General features: G+C 47.5%; 5 protein-coding genes across 5 annotated transcripts; 3 read left to right on the top strand and 2 right to left on the bottom strand.

Moving 5' to 3' along the window:
- Positions 1-656: 656 nt before the first annotated feature.
- On the top strand, positions 657-1,878 carry LAE1_0 (Secondary metabolism regulator LAE1; the record flags this gene model as incomplete). Its single annotated transcript, XM_031147293.1, has 2 exons — positions 657-847; positions 903-1,878. 2 exons carry the CDS (start codon positions 657-659, stop codon positions 1,876-1,878), a joined length of 1,167 nt encoding a protein of 388 aa, XP_031007419.1.
- A 980-nt stretch (positions 1,879-2,858) lies between these two features.
- Positions 2,859-5,971, top strand: chfr (E3 ubiquitin-protein ligase; the record flags this gene model as incomplete). The annotated part of the gene is made up of 2 exons (XM_031147292.1): positions 2,859-2,909; positions 3,083-5,971. The coding sequence occupies 2 exons, from the start codon at positions 2,859-2,861 to the stop codon at positions 5,969-5,971; spliced, it is 2,940 nt and encodes a 979-aa protein (XP_031007422.1).
- A 450-nt stretch (positions 5,972-6,421) lies between these two features.
- On the bottom strand, positions 6,422-8,317 carry prlG_0 (MFS transporter; the record flags this gene model as incomplete). The annotated part of the gene is made up of 5 exons (XM_031147291.1): positions 6,422-6,670; positions 6,742-6,798; positions 6,856-7,374; positions 7,425-7,900; positions 7,951-8,317. 5 exons carry the CDS (start codon positions 8,315-8,317, stop codon positions 6,422-6,424), a joined length of 1,668 nt encoding a protein of 555 aa, XP_031007421.1.
- Positions 8,318-13,246: 4,929 nt separating this feature from the next.
- RHM2 (Rhamnose biosynthetic enzyme 1) lies at positions 13,247-14,743 on the bottom strand (the record flags this gene model as incomplete). Its single annotated transcript, XM_031147290.1, has 4 exons — positions 13,247-13,833; positions 13,887-14,422; positions 14,487-14,631; positions 14,707-14,743. The coding sequence occupies 4 exons, from the start codon at positions 14,741-14,743 to the stop codon at positions 13,247-13,249; spliced, it is 1,305 nt and encodes a 434-aa protein (XP_031007416.1).
- A 1,575-nt stretch (positions 14,744-16,318) lies between these two features.
- On the top strand, positions 16,319-17,854 carry slc35e3_2 (Solute carrier family 35 member E3; the record flags this gene model as incomplete). Its single annotated transcript, XM_031147289.1, has 4 exons — positions 16,319-16,693; positions 16,757-17,386; positions 17,451-17,641; positions 17,806-17,854. Coding segments are annotated over 4 exons (1,245 nt in total), but the record flags the coding sequence as incomplete, so codon positions are not given.
- Positions 17,855-17,902: the final 48 nt, after the last annotated feature.

The raw sequence follows: 17,902 nt of genomic DNA, 5'->3' as shown, positions 1-17,902 counted from the left end.
CCTTTTCCTCGTCTGTTCTTTTCTCTCTAGTACCGTATCGTACTTCCAGCGCCCGCATTCAGGACTCTGGATGCATTCATCCCTGCCAAAATACCGAAGTACCGTACGTAGGTACACTTCGAAGCTTCGATGTACTGGTACCTACCCTACCTACCTACCAGTACTGTCTCGGTGCACCTGCCCTACTCCGGCTCCTGCTCCTGATCTCTCCAGCATCCGCCTGCTAATCTATTCCTCCGCTCCCTGCAGTGGAGTGCCGTGCCATTCTTTAAATCTCCACGGTGGAGCCTCCGTTAGCCTTTCCCAGGCGCATGGACTCGGTCGTCTGCCGCCCTCCCTTTCTATCTCCTCTAAGTATGGCGTCGATTTCTGTCGCGCATTGGGTCAAACTTGTTTTCTTTCTTTTACCTCTTATCCAGCGCACCTCCAGCAAGGTCTGAATGCTCCAAATCCTTGCAGTTCGATACGAGTTAATACTCGTCGTTCACTGTGTTCTTTGCAAGACGCTCTCGTTTTACCCTTTCTTGTCATGATAATCCCCGCTCTAGCCCACTAAATACAGGTGGACAATCGAGGCCGAGGCCAGTCTCGGTGATACCGATATAGCAATTTCATCATCTGCCCCAAGGAACTTGTTAACTGCAGTCGGGCCTGTCATGGTTGGAGACCGACTCAGAGAATACCTTTTGGAGGAAGACTCGCTGCCTGGAGACATTGCTCTTACTGTTGACGACGACGTTCCAATGGAGGATGCCAGAGAGGAGTACGAGTCAAACTATGAACGCCCATTCCTGGACAGTGCCTCCAGGACACTTTTCCATACCCCGCGGGATGATAGCGATACATTGTATGTTTTCCTGAATTTATGTGAGGAACCAATAACTAATTGGTTGTTATTACAGGAACTCCACACGCTCCCTTTACGATTCTGATATTTCTTACACCACGCTTTATCACCGACGATACGTCAAGGATTATTACATGCCAAACGACGAAGAAGAGCAGACACGCACACAAATCTTGCACAATGTTTTCCTCTTTATGCTGGATCAAAAACTTACAACTGTTCCTCTCGACAACCCTCAAAAGATCCTCGATATCGGTACGGGCACAGGCGAATGGGCAATGGCAATGGGGGATGAATATCCTGATACAGAAATCATAGGAACGGATATAGCCAAGATACAACCTACTGCCGCACCACTGAATGTCTTCTTTGAAATCGATGACGCAGAAGAAGAAGGCGGCTGGATGTGGGACGAGGATGAGTTCGACTTTATACATTGTCGTTCTATGCAAGGTGCTTTCAAGGATTGGAAACACATATATACGGAAGCTTTTCATCATCTAAAACCGGGAGGTTGGCTCGAAATCATTGATTTTGACGACCATGAAGCTCTTTTATCGTACTTCAAAGATGACCCAGTGGTCATTGAATGGTTACACACGGTACTCGAAGCTTCGATATTGTCAGGAAGGCCGAGGACAGCGTTGCATCTAGAGCCGGAGCGCTTGACCGAACTCGGGTTCGTGGATGCCAAAAGCACAAGCAAGATCATACCTATAGGAATATGGCCGGATGATCCACTTGCTCAGCAAATTGGGAAGCAATTCTTGGTGACACAGCTCAGTGGAATTGAGGCAGTTTCTTTGAGACTTCTTGTGGAGACTATGGGGTGGGATCTGGACGATGCGGTGAAATTAGTTGAAGAAGCGGTCAACGCTACAAGACGTGTCGCTTTAGATTCGGAGAATAGTCGAGGGATTGGGTTCAAGGCCAAGATACTGGTGGGGAGAAAACCTGACGGCACGGAAGCAGATGACTCCTCCACAAAGACTGTGACGAACATGAATGATGAGACTGTATCTGGTACCTAATGGTTCCTGCATAGCATTGTTTTGGAAGCTACTAACGATCTAAGCTTGGCGTTTGGAATTCAGGCGGCATACTAATGGCGAAAATCTATCTGCTGTTGCTATATGATGATGACCAGCTATGAAAAGACTTGTACAGTAGATACCATACCCTACTCAACTGAGAAGGTCTTGACTTGTGTGGAGGTGCAAGGCGGCACCAGTAATTATCCGAATCACTAATATTCTGGTATATAACGAATCTCAAATTTTCTGAACTTCAATGGAATCTACTCACGAAAGAAGGGAAAGGGCCGCCCTCCCCTTTTCTCGCTCGCTTGCCCACAAATGGAACGGCGTACACATCTCGCTACCCTAAAGTAGTCCACATAACAAGCATTCAGATGACACTCGAAGAAGTAGGGTAATTAGGACAATGGCTGGCTATACGCGTGAAATGGAGACTTCAATAATGGAAGAAGTCTTTGGAACACATTGGCATACACTGAATAATACGCTACCTCCGTAAGTTCATAGCCGCGGCACTTCATCTGTTCTTCAGCTGGCTTTGACAAATAGTGAAACAGTATACTTTATAGTGTTTGGACATCCGGATATCCATCTTATAACACTTTGAGGATGAAGTACCTGGAGTAGTCAAGTATTATCCATTTAGATGCTTATCTGTATAAGTCAGCCAATCCGAAATATTAATAAGGTGTTATCTTGTGAACTCACATCTATTTCTGGACGTGAATACGAGAGGAACTTGTTGAACGAAGAACTTTTTGCGCCTTCGTATTATTTGCCCCATTCATGAATCTACTACTGTGTTGTCAGCCAGCCTCACTTAGCCCCAATCACCTGCAGAAAGATCTACAAAGCGCCACAGCCAACTTGCCTGTCCTGTGTACAAGAATATGAAAAGCCCAAACCTGGGGATACCCCGCCTCAAAGGTTGATATTCTCTATTCAAAACCATCTCACGTTTAAGGTTCAACGCTATGGAACCGGAGAATCAAGGGCTGGATCTGGAGAGAGAGTTGACATGTTCTGTAAGCTGGCCCCCAATCTAACCTTTTCCCCGAGAACCTTCGCGGCCGAGACAATACATGCCAACGCATGTTGCGATGAAGTATGCCTTGCGCAACATGATAGGTCTTAATGAGGAGTTTGGCGCCAGTCATTGCCAGTATGGGATTATACTAACACAAGTTTCCACGTCTAGATCTGCACGGAAGTTCTCTACCAACCCCTCACTCTCCTCGACTGCCTCCATACCTTCTGCGGCTCTTGTCTGAAAGAGTGGTTCAGCTGGCAGCTCACTGCGAAGCGCAACTCTCCAACCCCCCTGCCTGCTGGCACATCTCCATATACCTGTCCATCATGTCGTGCGCCGGTGCGAAATTCGCGGCACGATGCGAAAGTTACTACCCTATTAGAGATGTTCCTGGCCGCGAACCCAACGAAAAGCAGAACGGCCGAGGAGAAGGAGGATGTGAAGAAGAAATATAACCCGGGAGATGAAATTCTGCCGAAAGTGGAAGCCAGAGAAAAAACACGCAGGGAGAGGAGAGAGGAAGATGAGGACCAGAGGTTGCTGAACGAGGTCAGGGATCTCAGCCTCAGAGAAGTCGGTGTAGAAACACCAGAAGCAAGACGTGAGCGTAGGAGGAGAGACGATAGCAGGGTGCGTTCTTCGAGGCCACACTCAAGTCGGGATGTCAGCAGAGATGGTAGGAGTGGGGATGAGCGGGAGAGAAGGCGCCGGCGGGAAGCAGATTCTGAGCGTAGACGGGCTAGGGATGATGTTTCTCTACGGCCTGGAACAGAAAGTGGGGACGAGCGGAGACGACGGCGTAGTAATGAGGAGGGCAGGAGAAGGCACGAGGAGACCAGTCGGACGGCAGTACGCCAAATTGAACATCAGTCTTCTTTACGGTCTTTAATCAGTTCTTCCGATGTTGATTCTCACGAAATGGAAGAGGAGATCCTGCGTCAAATTAGAGAAGAAGGACTTCTAGATGGTATAGACTTGGAAAACATTGATGTGAGCCAGGAGGATCAAATCAGTGAGAGGATAGCTGAGGCATTCCGAAGGCGACAGAGCGAAAAGGCGAGGCAAGAAAGAGAGAGGAGGCACGACGAGAGTGGCCGAAGGAGGGAGGAGCGAGTCTCTGCCCCTCAGTCAAGGGAAGCGTCTGCTGATGATGGTGGCCGGTCTTCTAGAAGGCGAAGAACTCACTCTCGGACTACCAGTGCTGTTAGCCAGAGCGATGAGCCAAGCAGGCCGCCCACATCTTTAAGTGCGGCTCATGCTGCCCATCTAGAAGTCAATTCTGGCGACGAGGGCAGGCGCAGAAGGAGAACTACCAGCGGGAGTCGAAGTTCGACCACTCCTGTACCTTTAGCAGCAGCTGAAGCAAGACCAGCGGCCCGATCCCAGATTGATCTGAGTGATAGACCTCAATCACTCCACCTAGCTTCCGCCCGTCCTTTAGTCACAGCAAACTCCAGAAGTTCAACAGATCCTACTGTCCAACGACCCTCCGAGTTGCCCGCTGAACAACTAGCTCGAGAATCGCCAAAACTACCCAGTTCTAGCCCCAGAATGCGAACATTTGCTCGATCAGATGGGTTCTCAGGATCTGCGGCAACAACAGAACCGCGAACCCGCGCAGAACCTCCTACTGAGATATTCGTGCCATCTTCGACCCCCTCCGCTACAGCAAACTCCGGTAGCGACCGAGCAATGTTGCCTGCACCGTTGTCTCCGAGAGATCATGGACTGGCCACTCTTTCGGACAGAGCCAATGCTCTATCGAGTGGCACAAGACCAACGTCCTCATCATCCCATAGCTCTAGGACCCGCACACAGCTCTTTCCCGAGCCTTCTCTTACCTGTGCTAAATGTGCAAAACCTCACATTGAGTATGATCTCCACTACAATTGTGCTTTCTGTTATGGTGGAAATTATAACCTCTGTCTTTCATGCTACCGATCTGGGCAAGGATGTCTACATTGGTTTGGGTTTGGCTATGCAGCATGGGCGAAATGGGACAGATTGACCCAGTCTGGAGAGTTGCCTGCGGATTCAGAAAGGCCGCATATGCTTACAGCAAACCGCTATGTCCCGCCAAGGATAGCTCCCGGAGGAGCAGATGGTCGAAGGACACTTACTACTGATGATCCTCAGAAGAGGCTGCAGAGTGGTACGTTTTGTGCAAGTTGCCTGGCCTGGGCAAATGAATGTTACTGGCGTTGTGACTTCTGCAATGAGGCTGACTGGGGTTTCTGCAATCTCTGTGTAAACCAAGGTCGCTCTTGCACGCACGCTCTACTGCCTCTGACATTTAAAGCGTCGGAATCTGACGCTCAACCACTGACGCCAACACATGAACAGCAACTGCCGCCATCAGCAACCATTCTTACGGGGCCCGGCGTTATGGATATTGGGCGTTTCAAACCGCTTACCTTCTCCACCAAATGCGACGTCTGCCATTATCCAATTCAGCCATTTTCAACACGATATCACTGCTTCTCTTGTACCAGTAAAGTGCCTAATACTCAACCTGGGGACTATGATATCTGTACGATTTGCTATCCGAAACTAGTCGCATCTCGCCGTATCAGTGCCGAAAATGGCAATAGTGGCTGGCGCCGATGCCTAAAAGGGCATCGTATGATTATCGCCGGCTTCGAAGACAACCGAGGCGGGCAGCGCAGAGTGGTTGTGCAGGATCTCGTAGGTGGACACGGATTACATGAGGAGCCCTTTACGTCCACGGATCTTTTAGATCTTCAGCTGTGGAGTTGGGCAGACGGAGCACGCGTCAAGCTCGTCACTTTGGATGTGATGCAAATTCCACCAATCAATGCGCCAGGCATTAGCATTGCGAGTGGGTTTCCACCAGATGGAGGCATCGGCATGACTGGTATTGCACTCTGGAGCTGGTACCCTTCAGAAACTGCCAACGATGAGTTGCTGTTTCCAAAAGGTGCCGAGATCAGAGAAGTCAAGGATGTGAATGGAGACTGGTTCCATGGCACATATATGGGAAAGAGGGGTCTCTTCCCAGCTCCATACATTAGGATATTGGATAAGGGAACGAGTTGATGAGTTCAAATGATTTTTCTTCGATTGCAATGGTTACGGATGATTAACATCGTTTTCAAGATGTACTGGCGATACGATGACATGGATGGATGATTAGACAAGAATAATGAGACCCACGTTGTGTGGTCTTGGGTGTATTAGCGTCGTGTTTATTGTTTGTAATCCTTCTAGTTGAAGAGCTTTTTTTCTCTCTCAGAACCGTGGAATAGCCTTTCATATGTCCAGTCTCATTTCATTTCATTTCATGGTATCTTTTGAATTTGTGGAGAGGAAAGACCTCGATTGCCCAACTTTGAGGATAGATGCGAGGTCTGAATATAATCTATAATTATTGCTATATAAAACCTTCCAGCCAGTCTATTCTATGGTCTCTTCTCAAATTAAGATAGTATAACAATGTTCAGCTCCGAAACACTATGCAAAGCCTTTTACTCTACCTCTTTTCACTACTCACAATTTTACGACCCATCTCTTCCTCATTTGTTCTCCGTACTTCCAGAAGAATATTGGCACGACTGCAAATCCGAGCGATAGAAACCCAAGCAAGCTGTTCCCCCAACCCAGCCCAAGTGCCTTGTACATTGGTGGCCCCGCCAGAGGTAAAAAGGTTCCAGCAAGGGAGCGTAACATTGTATTGGCTGCAAGTGCGCTGGCAGCATACTCGCCGAATGCATCGACCAGGTAGATTTGAATTGGCATCTGAGAAATGCCCTGTTAGCCGCCTGTTTTACAATTTTGGTTTGATGGATTAGAAGAGTCCTTCGACTTACAATGACAAATAGAGAACCGATTCCTATGAAGGATGTACCGATGATCGGGACGATCCACTGTATTCGGTAAGTCTTTGCAAACCTTTAATGATTCTTGAATTCGTGAGTACTTACATGAACTTGGGCATGCGCACTCCATCCATACCAGAAGAATCCTATAGGCATTACTGGCGTCAAATACACCATCAATGGTAGTCTGTACTCGGGCTTCATTGTTCCATCACCGTCGAGGGCAGCCTTTTTCAGGATCTTGTCACTCAAGAGCCGGAAAGTTATGATTCCTAAGATCATTCCAATTCCCATGCCGAGGTACGACAGACCCGAAGTGCCGGTTGTGAAGCCATATTGCTCTTCAAAGACAGTGGGAAATGTTGTGAAAAGAAGGAACGTCTGACCGAAGACGACAGCTGCGAAAAGCGAAAGAAGCAAGACTATTGGCGAAAACAGGAGAAGCTTTAATGGGCGTACTATCGAGTGTAGGAAAAGCGCTCTCGGCGAAAGTCCCAAATCGCCTATGGATATTAGGTCAAGGTTTCCTGTTTGTTTGCGAAGCCGAGCTGCCTTTCTCCTCAAGAGGACACTTCCATAAGTCTCGCGCATAAAGATCAGAGCCCCTATAGCAATGCTGCCGCCCTAATAAGGTTTAGTAGCCGATCAATGGGTGAAGAGAGGACAGCACTTACAGCGATAGACAGGATCCAAAAAGTCCATCGCCAACCAATACTCTGAGCAACAAAACCCCCAGCCACTGGACCTATCACCGGCCCTAATAGCGGGCCCATTGCATACAATGCCATGGCCGCGCCTCTCTTCTCTTGCGGAATAACATCTGCAATCGTACCGCCTCCTATTGTGAGTGGCGCGGAGCCACCACAACCAGCGATGAATCGAAAGGCCAGAAACATACCGATGTCTGTACTCACAGCCGCGGCAATGCAGAAAACAATGAAGATGGCGTTGCATGTATGGTAGAGAGGCAATCTGCCGTACAATTCGGACAGTGGAGCCACAAATAGAGGGCCAATTGCGAAGCCAAGAAGGAACAACGACACGGACAAAGTGCCGATTGTTGAGTCCGTTACGTGGAAATCTTTCGTCAGTTCACCCACTCCGGGGGCGTACATCGTGCTACGGAGAATGGAGAAGTTAGCTTTACTCTCTTGGAAGATACCTGAGCAGAGTAGGTAATAAGGGGAAATCACTGCCTACGCTGCAAGGTTTCTACAGAAAGTCCGTTAGTTGGGCCAGTAGCAACGTAGATGGTTGATACTAACACGACGAGGGTGAAGATACTGATGAAGGCTACATGGCCTAGTCCTTTGAATTTCGACCAGTTCATCGGGTTCGCTGGATCATCTGGGCCATCCCAATCAACTATATTTGGATCCAAGGGTTTTTGACCGCTTCCATTGTCCTTTTCTGAGTGCAAACGGGTTATGCTCCTCATGGCCTTTTGAAGACCTTCTTCTTCTTCTTCAGGATGATTTGCTATATCAACGCAATGCTCTTCCTTGTCTATTGTTGAGATTATCGATTCTGGAGTCTGGTGAGAAGCCTCTGCACGGCCTTGTGACATTTTGTTCGAGACTATGAGCAACAAAAGCTAGGCTTATTGTATCTCAAAATGCAACCAAAACTACTCTTACACCTAAAAGTAAACAGACCCAGGGAAGTTCACAAGAATTGTAATGTTAGTACCGGTAGTCGAAGCACTGGAAGTGGGGAGAATTGAAACAGGGGAGAGTCTTCTTCTTAAAGGTTAGAGATATTTCCTTACAAACCCACTTCCCCTCCCTCCCCTGAGAGTCACTCTACTATGCAACTTTTCATACGACTTATACCCGTAGGTTACCATTTTCTGGCGATCCCGTGTTACTACCAACATACGACAATCCTATTGGTGGGCATTCGGGAATACATTTGGACCGGGGTTCGGCCCGCATTGCATTGCTCCTTTTCCCCAGAAGCGGCTGCCAATGATGAGTGCATCGTTTCGTTTCGTCCGATAAAGACGGAGGAGCGAGCTTAAGCCCGTGGGAAGGAGTCATCACGTGACTGTCCACCCATCAAATGCTCCTGCAGTCCAGTCGACACTTGCGCCTTACGCCCGTCCTCCCTTCGGTATTCGAATTATCAACTTTGTGGCTTTCTCCTCCATCCTTGCAAAATGTCTGATCTGTTGTCCGTCTCTGCCCAAGTAAATACCCCTGAGTGGCATCCACCCTCTTCGAAGCTAGTGCCCAAGCCCGTTCGACGAAGAGAAAAGATTCAGCTCTCCTGTACTCTATGCCGACAAAAGAAGTTATTTGTCCCTCCCTAAGTACTCAACCTCGTTCTGATTGATTGTTCAGGTTGAAATGTGATCGTAATCAGCCATGCCGCTCGTGTTCTGGTCGTGGCTTAGCAAGCTCGTGCACTTATGTTCTACCATCGACACATGCACAACGGAACATGCCAAACTCTGATGCTGGCATTTCAACCAAGATTAATCAGTTGGAGCAACTGGTTGTCTCACTCATGAAGACCTTGGAGACTAAGCAAGCTGGTCAACAGCGAGCAGCTTCTGTTGTGACAACATCGTCAGGGAACACCTCCCCTTTCGAAACCCAAGAGCCCATCTCATGTTCTAAATCGGATGCTGACGATGAGAGCAATCTTTCAGAGACATTTGGAAGGATAGCTCTGGAGAATGCTGAGACCAACTTTGTTAATAGCGCTCACTGGACAGCCATCCTCGACGGTGTGGGTATACTTCTATGCTCTTGATGTGGGACTGCTGGTTAATGGATTTAGATTTCTGAGCTCAAGGACCATTTCGACGATGATAAAAGCCAAATACAATGTGCCTTTACTGATACAAACGTCACGGGCCCTGACGGACCGGAATTGCTTTTCGGGGCCAAGAACCATGCAAGTAGAGAGGAAATACTTGCTGCTATTCCTCCAAGGACTGTTGTAGATCGACTGATATCCAAATACTTCAATGCAATGGATATGGCGCCTGGTAAGCATACTTGTCAACAAATATGATGGATCAATGGTCTGAATCAATCTTTAGCTATTATCCATAGTCCAACGTTCCTGAAAGAGGTAAGCGCTTCTTTGGATTACCATGTTCAACGACGGGGAACTGATTAAGATAGTACGAGAGATTCTGGGAAAGTCCCTCTACAGCACCAGTGATATGGCTGGGTATTCTGGTAGGTTGATTGCGGCACCCCGAGCTCTTGAAGCGTCCTCTGGGACTATATCTCTATACTTTCTTTCACTCTTCCTTTTCTAAATATTCCATACTAATCCGAGACTGTTTACTAGTTTAGCATGATGTGTCTAGCAATCCAGTTTCAATATCTATCTCAAAAGGACCCAGGAGTCATGTATCAATCACTGGCTTGGCCACAAGATCCTCAATACCTGATGAATATTTATCGAGAGAAAGTAGTACAATGTCTTGTTCTCGGGAAGTATACCAAGTCGGTACCTTATAGCGTCGAGGCCCTTCTCCTTTATTTCACTATCGAGCATTTCCAAAACAAGGACATGCAAGCCGGGTGTGTATGTAAAATGCCCAACTTTATCGTTCCCTTGCGTGAACAGATGCGGGAGTTCAAAGGTCCTACAGGGGTCTGAGATACTAAATACTCCCGAACTGCAAAAGTTTATTGATTAGGCAATTCTGACTTTAACAATTTGCAGTGGGTTCTAATGGGTATCATTACTCGCATAGCAATGCGTATGGGTACGTCATATTTTCTCCTTGAGCTCGCCTTTATGTAAAAGCCGGGCTGTCAAATTTCTCTTGAGTATCCAAGAGCTCTTCTTCAACTACGGGAACTTTTCTCAAAGCCTATATTGACTCTGCCAGGCTACCACCGCGATGCAACAAATTTCCCTAGAATTTCACCTTTCCATGGAGAAATGCGACGCAGAGCATGGACATTGATTGCTCAGCTTGATATGGCTACATCATTAGCAGTGTAAGGAGAAATAGCTCTTTGATTTTACCTTGTCCCCTTCTGTTCTGTTCCGTCTCATGTGCTCTAACTCCTACAAATTTCCTGAACTGGAAACAGAGGCTCCCTCTACCCCTAAAACCGTCTTGAATAGGAAATAGCTAACTCCCAGTGATCTAGTGGTTTACCGCGCATGATTCGCGATGGGGAAGCAGACACCATGGAAGCCCGCAGCTTGTTCGACGAAGACCTCGACAAGTACATGGTAGAACTACCTCCCTCTCGACCTGAAACAGAAACAACGCCAATACTGTATATGAACATCAAAGGTAGACTACTCTTTGCTCAATCCCAGATCGGAGACCAAAGCAACTCCACTAGAACAGTATCATACGTGGAAGTCATGCGCCTTGACAAACTTTTACACGACACACAGGCTAGCATACCAACAGCGTTACAAATGCGGCCATTAAAAAACTCAATCAACGTCTCAACCGACGTAATAATGCAGCGCATGTATCTAGCAATCATCGGCGACAGTGCTCACTGCACCCTACATCGGAAGTACCTCATACCTGCAAGAACGGACTCTCGATACAAAGATTCCCGCCAGGCATGTATAGACTCCGCCGTTGAGCTTTTGAACTACCAGCTTCTGCTCCATGAAGAGACGCAGCCTGGTGGGTATCTAAGTGCGGACCGATGGAAAATTTCTGCAATCCTCAATCACGACTTCCTACTTGCTTCAACTATCCTGTGTTTGGATCTTGACTATGGCATAGAAACCAAGAACGTAGAAAGTAACGAAGAAAAGATTACCAGACAATCTGTAGAGAGAGCGTTGCTCGGATCCTACAATGTTTGGTTGACGAAGTGCGACGAGTCGCGCGAGGCTCAAAAGGCGTGTGAAGCCATCAGGATAGTAATGGGAAATCGGAACGAGATAATACGACTGCATCGGAAGCAGTAGCTGGAAATACCGAAGAGGTCCCTTCTAAAGGATCTTCCAGTTCTCAAACGGGCACGTACATCTTGTCGCTCAATGTTATTGGCATCAACTAACCGTCAACGCAGCATCTGCTCCTTCCAGCTTCGCACTACTACCTCAAGCAAGCTACCCGGATGACTTTGGCACTTTTCCAGCCATATATAACCAAGTCCCAGAGTACACTGCACCGCTTGTCGAAAACTTCAACAATGCCACAGATGATGTGATCTGGGTGCGTTTCCCCCTCCTAGCTGATTATGAGATGATACTAACTAACACCTCTTACAGGAGAACTGGGATACCCAATATCAAGGGCAGGAAGATTTAGACAATCTACTGAATGCGGATTACGGCCTTGGAGGGTTTGATGATGCAAGTCTTTGGACGGATGTAAAGTTGTAAGAGTCTGGGAAATAAATTGTTCCCTGGTTTTAATTTGTGGGTGGGTGGTATTACTAGGAACATCATAGCTTGTAGCTCTAAAAGGGGCGCGAGAAACTTGCAACCTTGGGGAATACTGTATGTTCTTTTATGGGGCCGCCAGGCAGTGCAGTATTCCAACTCGGAAATGAATAAGTATGAGTATTGGAAGAGTAAATCTACCATGGAGAATTGCATGCATGCATGCAATATTGTCACACCTCCCCGACCATATTCCTTGCCATCTTGACCAAGCGACATAGTCCAATCACTCTTCTCTTCCAATCAGTACAATTACTACACACACGCTTGCGTAATGACAAAGCGTTGGGAAAGAACATGACACTGACTTCGCCTAGGATCCTACCTTCACAAGCTCACATTCTAACGTACCTAGCCTAGCTAGCATCTACAGTATCGCATCCAACCTTTCAGGATAGACGGATCCGGACGGTTTTGCATAAGTGTGAGACGGTACGTACTGATTAACTGACTAGATTTCTACTGTAGGTACTAGGAGGATGAATGAATGAATGATGTGACGTATGTGGATAGAAAGTATACTATGCTATGGTCATGATATGATATGACATGACAGCAAGTGTAGTCTTCGGGTCCGAATCTGAGATGTTTTTTTTTCCTGGCGCGAGGTAAGGGCAAGGGCAAGGGCAAGGAGAAGATGGGATGGGATGAAAGGTGTACATATGTTGTAGATGGGGGGTTTCGAGCAGCTGGCTGGCTGAACGGCTGGTTTATCTATGGACTTGCTTGCTACTTTAATGTCTATGAGCTTTATGGTTTCGCATGACCTTCAACCTCGCAGGCTTGGATAATATGGTAACCGTCGGGCGGAGGATGGCAGAATAAATGAGGGAGGTACCTACCTAGGTAGCTGCAGATATTGAGCCTCGCAGTATCTTTTTATGAACGAAAATGGCACTTGATGGTAGAAAAAGTATGTATGAAAACTTTCTCTTAATATCCAAGATGCTTAACAAAAAATGGTAAATCTCCTTTTTGAGCTCTCTATTTGTCTGAAAAACTCCCCACAAATAAATGATGCCGACAAATCTCTAGCCAAACCCTCCTTATCCAAAATGCACACTATCCAAATTCCCGAGTTCCCATGTATACAGAATATGACTTAGGCTTGCACAGCTTGAGCGTTTTCATTGCCATCAATCTTCCGCTTCTTACCCAAGGTCATCTTGTCGTCCGAATCGACAACCATGGCCTCGCTGATATCCTCGACGGGTTCCGTGCTGGCGACAACTTCGGTACCAGTGACGGTAGGGAAGGGCGTGAGGACCTTGGTGATATCACCCCACCACTTCTCGCCGAAGCGCTTGTACCAGTCTACGGTGATGGCCATGCCGTCGGAGAAGCTGGTCTTCTGCTCCCACCCGAGCTGGCGCAGCTTGGTGCCGTCGACGGCGTAGCGGTGGTCGTTGAAGGGACGGTCAACGGTGTGCTTGACCCATTTGTGGAGCTCCTCTTGCGTCTCGTGGGGGAGGTCGAGGTAGGTGAGGAGTTTTGAGCAGAGGGTCAAGTTGGAGATTTCGTCATAGGAACCGACATTGTAGATTTGGTCCATTTGGCCCTTGTGCAGAATTGTGTCAAAGGCATCTGCGGCATCTCCAGCAAAGAGGTAGCGTCTGGTGGGTGTTCCATCTCCGTGGAGAACGACTGGCTGGCGTCTGTGGAGCAGCAAGCTGAATTTAGGAATAATCTCTGAACTTTGGTTAGCAATTGCTTTTCCTCCAGTCACAGTATTCACTACATACTCTCTGGATATTGATGAGGTCCGTAGACATTGTTGCTTCGCACAATGATCACTGGCAGCTTGAAAGACTTTTGGTACGAGTGTACCAACATCTCTGCGGCGGCCTTACTGGCGGCGTAAGGGTTCGTAGGAGCCAAAATGCTGGTCTCTAGCAGATCATCGGCATCATCTCTGACCTCTCCGTAGACCTCGTCGGTGGAGATGTGGATGAACTTCTTGATTCCGACTTTCTTGGCACTCTCCAAAAGTACGTGAGTACCGTACACATTGGTGTGGGTGAAAGCGTACGAGTTACCAAAACTCAGATCGACGTGGGATTGTGCGGCGAAATGGAAGACAGTATCAATGTTGTGGCGCTCCAAGCAGTCCATGACCTCGGAGGGGTTTGTAATGTCGCCATGGTAGAAGGTGAAATTGCGCTTGTCCTGGAGGACGCGCGTGTTGTTTAAGGACGCGCAATAGTCGAGCTTGTCGAAAGAGACGATATTGTATGCGTTGGGGTAGGTCAAGGTGAGATGTCGTACCAGCCAGCATGCGCTGTGATTGTTAGAAAAATGCCGTGTAGGGAGTACCGACCGAGCTGTTGGGTACGGATCCTTACATAAATCCCGCGCCTCCTGTGATCATAATGTTCTTGACATCTGGCAATGGCTCGTACTTGGTGCTTCCCGTCAAGACAGGCGCATCTTTCCACACCCCAAAGTCCTCGAAGAATTTGTTTGCCCCGGTATTTGAGTCTGCTGGAGCTGCAAAGAAGATATCGAGTCAGCAAGTGTGGAATAAATTAAAGTATGCGTGGGGTAATAAAAAATCCCACTTACTAGGAGGAGCTCCATTTGATGCGTGCTTGTTTGCCATTGCGATTGGGAGGGGAGGGGAGGATTAAAGAGTGGGATTAGGACTGGATTTGAGAAGTGAAGATTTTGGAGGATATATAGAGAGTCCAAGAATTGCAATTGAAATTGAGATTGTGTCCCCAGGAGGCCAGATGGTGTGAAGTGTGTGATAGGGAGTGAGAGTGATGGACCAGTGAGAGGAATGCGCAAACGCTAGAGGAGAGGGGCGGTGTGTAGCTAATTTAAGCGATAAGATAGTATGAGTAAGGTAAGGTAGTAGTAGCTGGTGGTAGGTACCTAGGTAAGATAGGGTGCAGTAGTCAGCTTTTTCTACTACCAGAAAAGGAGTCGGAAGATGGAAAGAAATATAGTATAGATATATATGTATGAAGATGAAGATAATGATAACGATGATAGATAATGGGTAACTAAATGCCAAAATCTAGTTTAATAAAAAGTCCCTATATCTACAGTATCTATAGGTTCCCGATTTAGAGAGGCTCAAGTAAAGATGCAAAACATAGGATTCAGGGGTTGGACTCAGCCTGGCGACCTGGAGGGGGCTGAATCACACATGAGATGAAATGGATGAAATGAGGGCATACGGTCAGGAGATTGCACTGTCAGCCACGGCCGGAGGAGTTGAGAGGAAGCACGTTTCTTGACTTCCTATTGGTGAGTATTGAGTTTTGACAGCTTGGGAAATGTAAAAATAACCGGTCAAATAAGGGCCCTTGAATTCGATATTACGGTAGGGTACTTCTTCTTGCTGCCTCGCCTCGATCCTTCTCGCAAAGTATACGAAATCAATGGATACAAGACGTTTTATTCCATTGGCCGTATGAACGATAGAATCCTACGGCGGTTTATGAAAATCCCTGCCATCTTCAGTAAACTCTTCGTTGTAAGGGTTACTAGTAGGTAAATACATACCCGAGATACCTTGTAGGTAAATTTATATACTACTGTATTTCACTACCCCCTTCCACTACCCTACCTAGGATTTCCACGTGCTCGGGTCAAACTACCCTACAGTACCATCGAAGATTCAACAGCGTTACACCAATGCGGTACACCAATACGGTACAGTCCTCGAGTAAATGTACTCGGTCGGTATCGATAAGGGATAAATAAATTAACTCGTAATACCTTACGTCCCCACCTGCGAACTTGAAACTTGAGGTTAATTATTCCTTCGAGTAGCGACTCACCAGACTCGACCAGTCAAGGATTACCTTAATAGACATCCCATCCCATCCCTTCCCTTCCCTTCCCTTCCCTTCTTACGCAGATCTGATCCACGACGCCATTTTTAGACTGCAAGGAAGGAATGCACGGGAATTAGAGCTAAGGCTGAAGGGCTACTAGTCTACTACGCCGTCGGCACGAGTACAGTAAGGTACGGTCCCCTTATTATTAGTTGGCATTCCGACGACGACGACGACGAGCACGCATCCAGACCGGGGACCTATTATTTCGATACCTCCGCACTACCCTTGCCCTACTACCCTACACCCTACCCTAACACCTAACTTCGGATGAGATAATAATATATTATTCGAAGCTGCTCTGCTCTGCTCTTCTCGTCCTCTCCTAGCACTTTTCGTTTGATCGCATCTCTATTCTGTCTCTACTATCGTATATATTCTCTTCTCTTCTCTTCTATCCTACCGGCATCCCTTTTTACTTCATCCCACCCACCTACCCTTACATACACAATGGCACAAGATCATCCGCCCTCTTCCAGCTCATCCGTCACGAACGTATCTTTCGACGACAACGAGAAGCATGCGGCCGATCCAAGCTTTGTCAAGGTGAAGACTGCGACGATGTTGAGCAGGGGGACGAGCTTGATGAGCGGGCTGAATTCCTGCCTGCGGACGAGGAGAAGCCCGCGCCTGCGAAGCCCGATAACTCGACGCGAACAGCAGTCTTATGGATGGTGGTCAACACATTAGCTACCATTGGAATTGTGAGTTCGACGACGCCAAGCCGGCTCTTTTTGGTTGCGTAGCTAATTCTCGCGATTCTTCAGGTCTTCACGAACAAAGCCATCTTCTCCGACCCTTCTCTGAAACTTGCCCAACTTACATTCGCGGCCTTCCATTTCTTCATAACATGGCTCACGCTTTTCACCCTCTCGCGACCTCGATTCGCCATGTTCGTACCAAGACGGGTCGCAATCACGGAGATTATTCCGTTGGCAGTTGCTATGGCTCTGAATGTCATCCTGCCCAACCTGTCACTCGCATTCTCGACTGTGACCTTCTACCAAGTTGCGCGAATTCTGCTCACGCCGACGGTCGCCCTCATGAACTACGTCCTGTACAAATCTACTCTGCCTAGAATGGCTATTTACGCATTGATTCCGGCTTGCGCCGGCGTAGGAATGGTTTCATATTATGATTCCAAGCCATCCGCAGATGCCAATGTCAAGACTACAAGCTCGCTGGGGGTCATTTTTGCCTTTGCGGGTATTTTTGCAAGCTCTTTGTACACGGTCTGGATTTCTAGCTACCACAAGAAGCTCCAAATGAACAGCATGCAATTGCTGTTCAACCAGGCTCCTCTAGCAGCTTTCATGCTTCTCTATGTTATCCCTTTTGTCGATACTTTCCCAGTCTGGACTGAATTGCCAGTAAATCGTTGGGTCATGATTGGAATGGTATGTTTTCAACTACTGATATTTCATTCCACAATTCGCAGACAGCAGCTGACATTTGATATAGTCCGGCTTCTTTGCCTGTATTATCAACATGTCACAATTCTTCATCATTGCACAGACCGGTCCAGTATCCAGCACAGTAGTTGGTCACGTCAAGACGTGCACCATCGTAGCGATAGGTTGGATTACATCCGGACGTGCAGTTGGAGACAAATCTGTTCTCGGAGTATTTGTTGCTATTGGCGGCATAATTGCGTAAGTTCTACTCTACATATGACTGTTTCTCCCCCGCCCTATCGCTATATCTCGATTATCCATGCTTTCAGGATGCTGGAGAAGTTTGATTCATATCTTCTCATCACTATCTAAAACCCAATTCGTAATCCCATCCGTCGTCATGGACTGATTTTTTGCTATAGATACTCAGTGGTAATGTTGAAACACAAGGCCCAGCAAGGAAAATCATGACCTTATCAAAGTCCCCCCACCTTGGTGCGAAGCGAGGATGGCGTACAA

Source organism: Lachnellula hyalina, assembly GCF_007821495.1.
Source record: "Lachnellula hyalina strain CBS 185.66 chromosome Unknown contig00028, whole genome shotgun sequence".
Classification (NCBI taxonomy): domain Eukaryota; kingdom Fungi; phylum Ascomycota; class Leotiomycetes; order Helotiales; family Lachnaceae; genus Lachnellula; species Lachnellula hyalina.
This window is presented reverse-complemented; position numbering and strand designations above follow the sequence as displayed.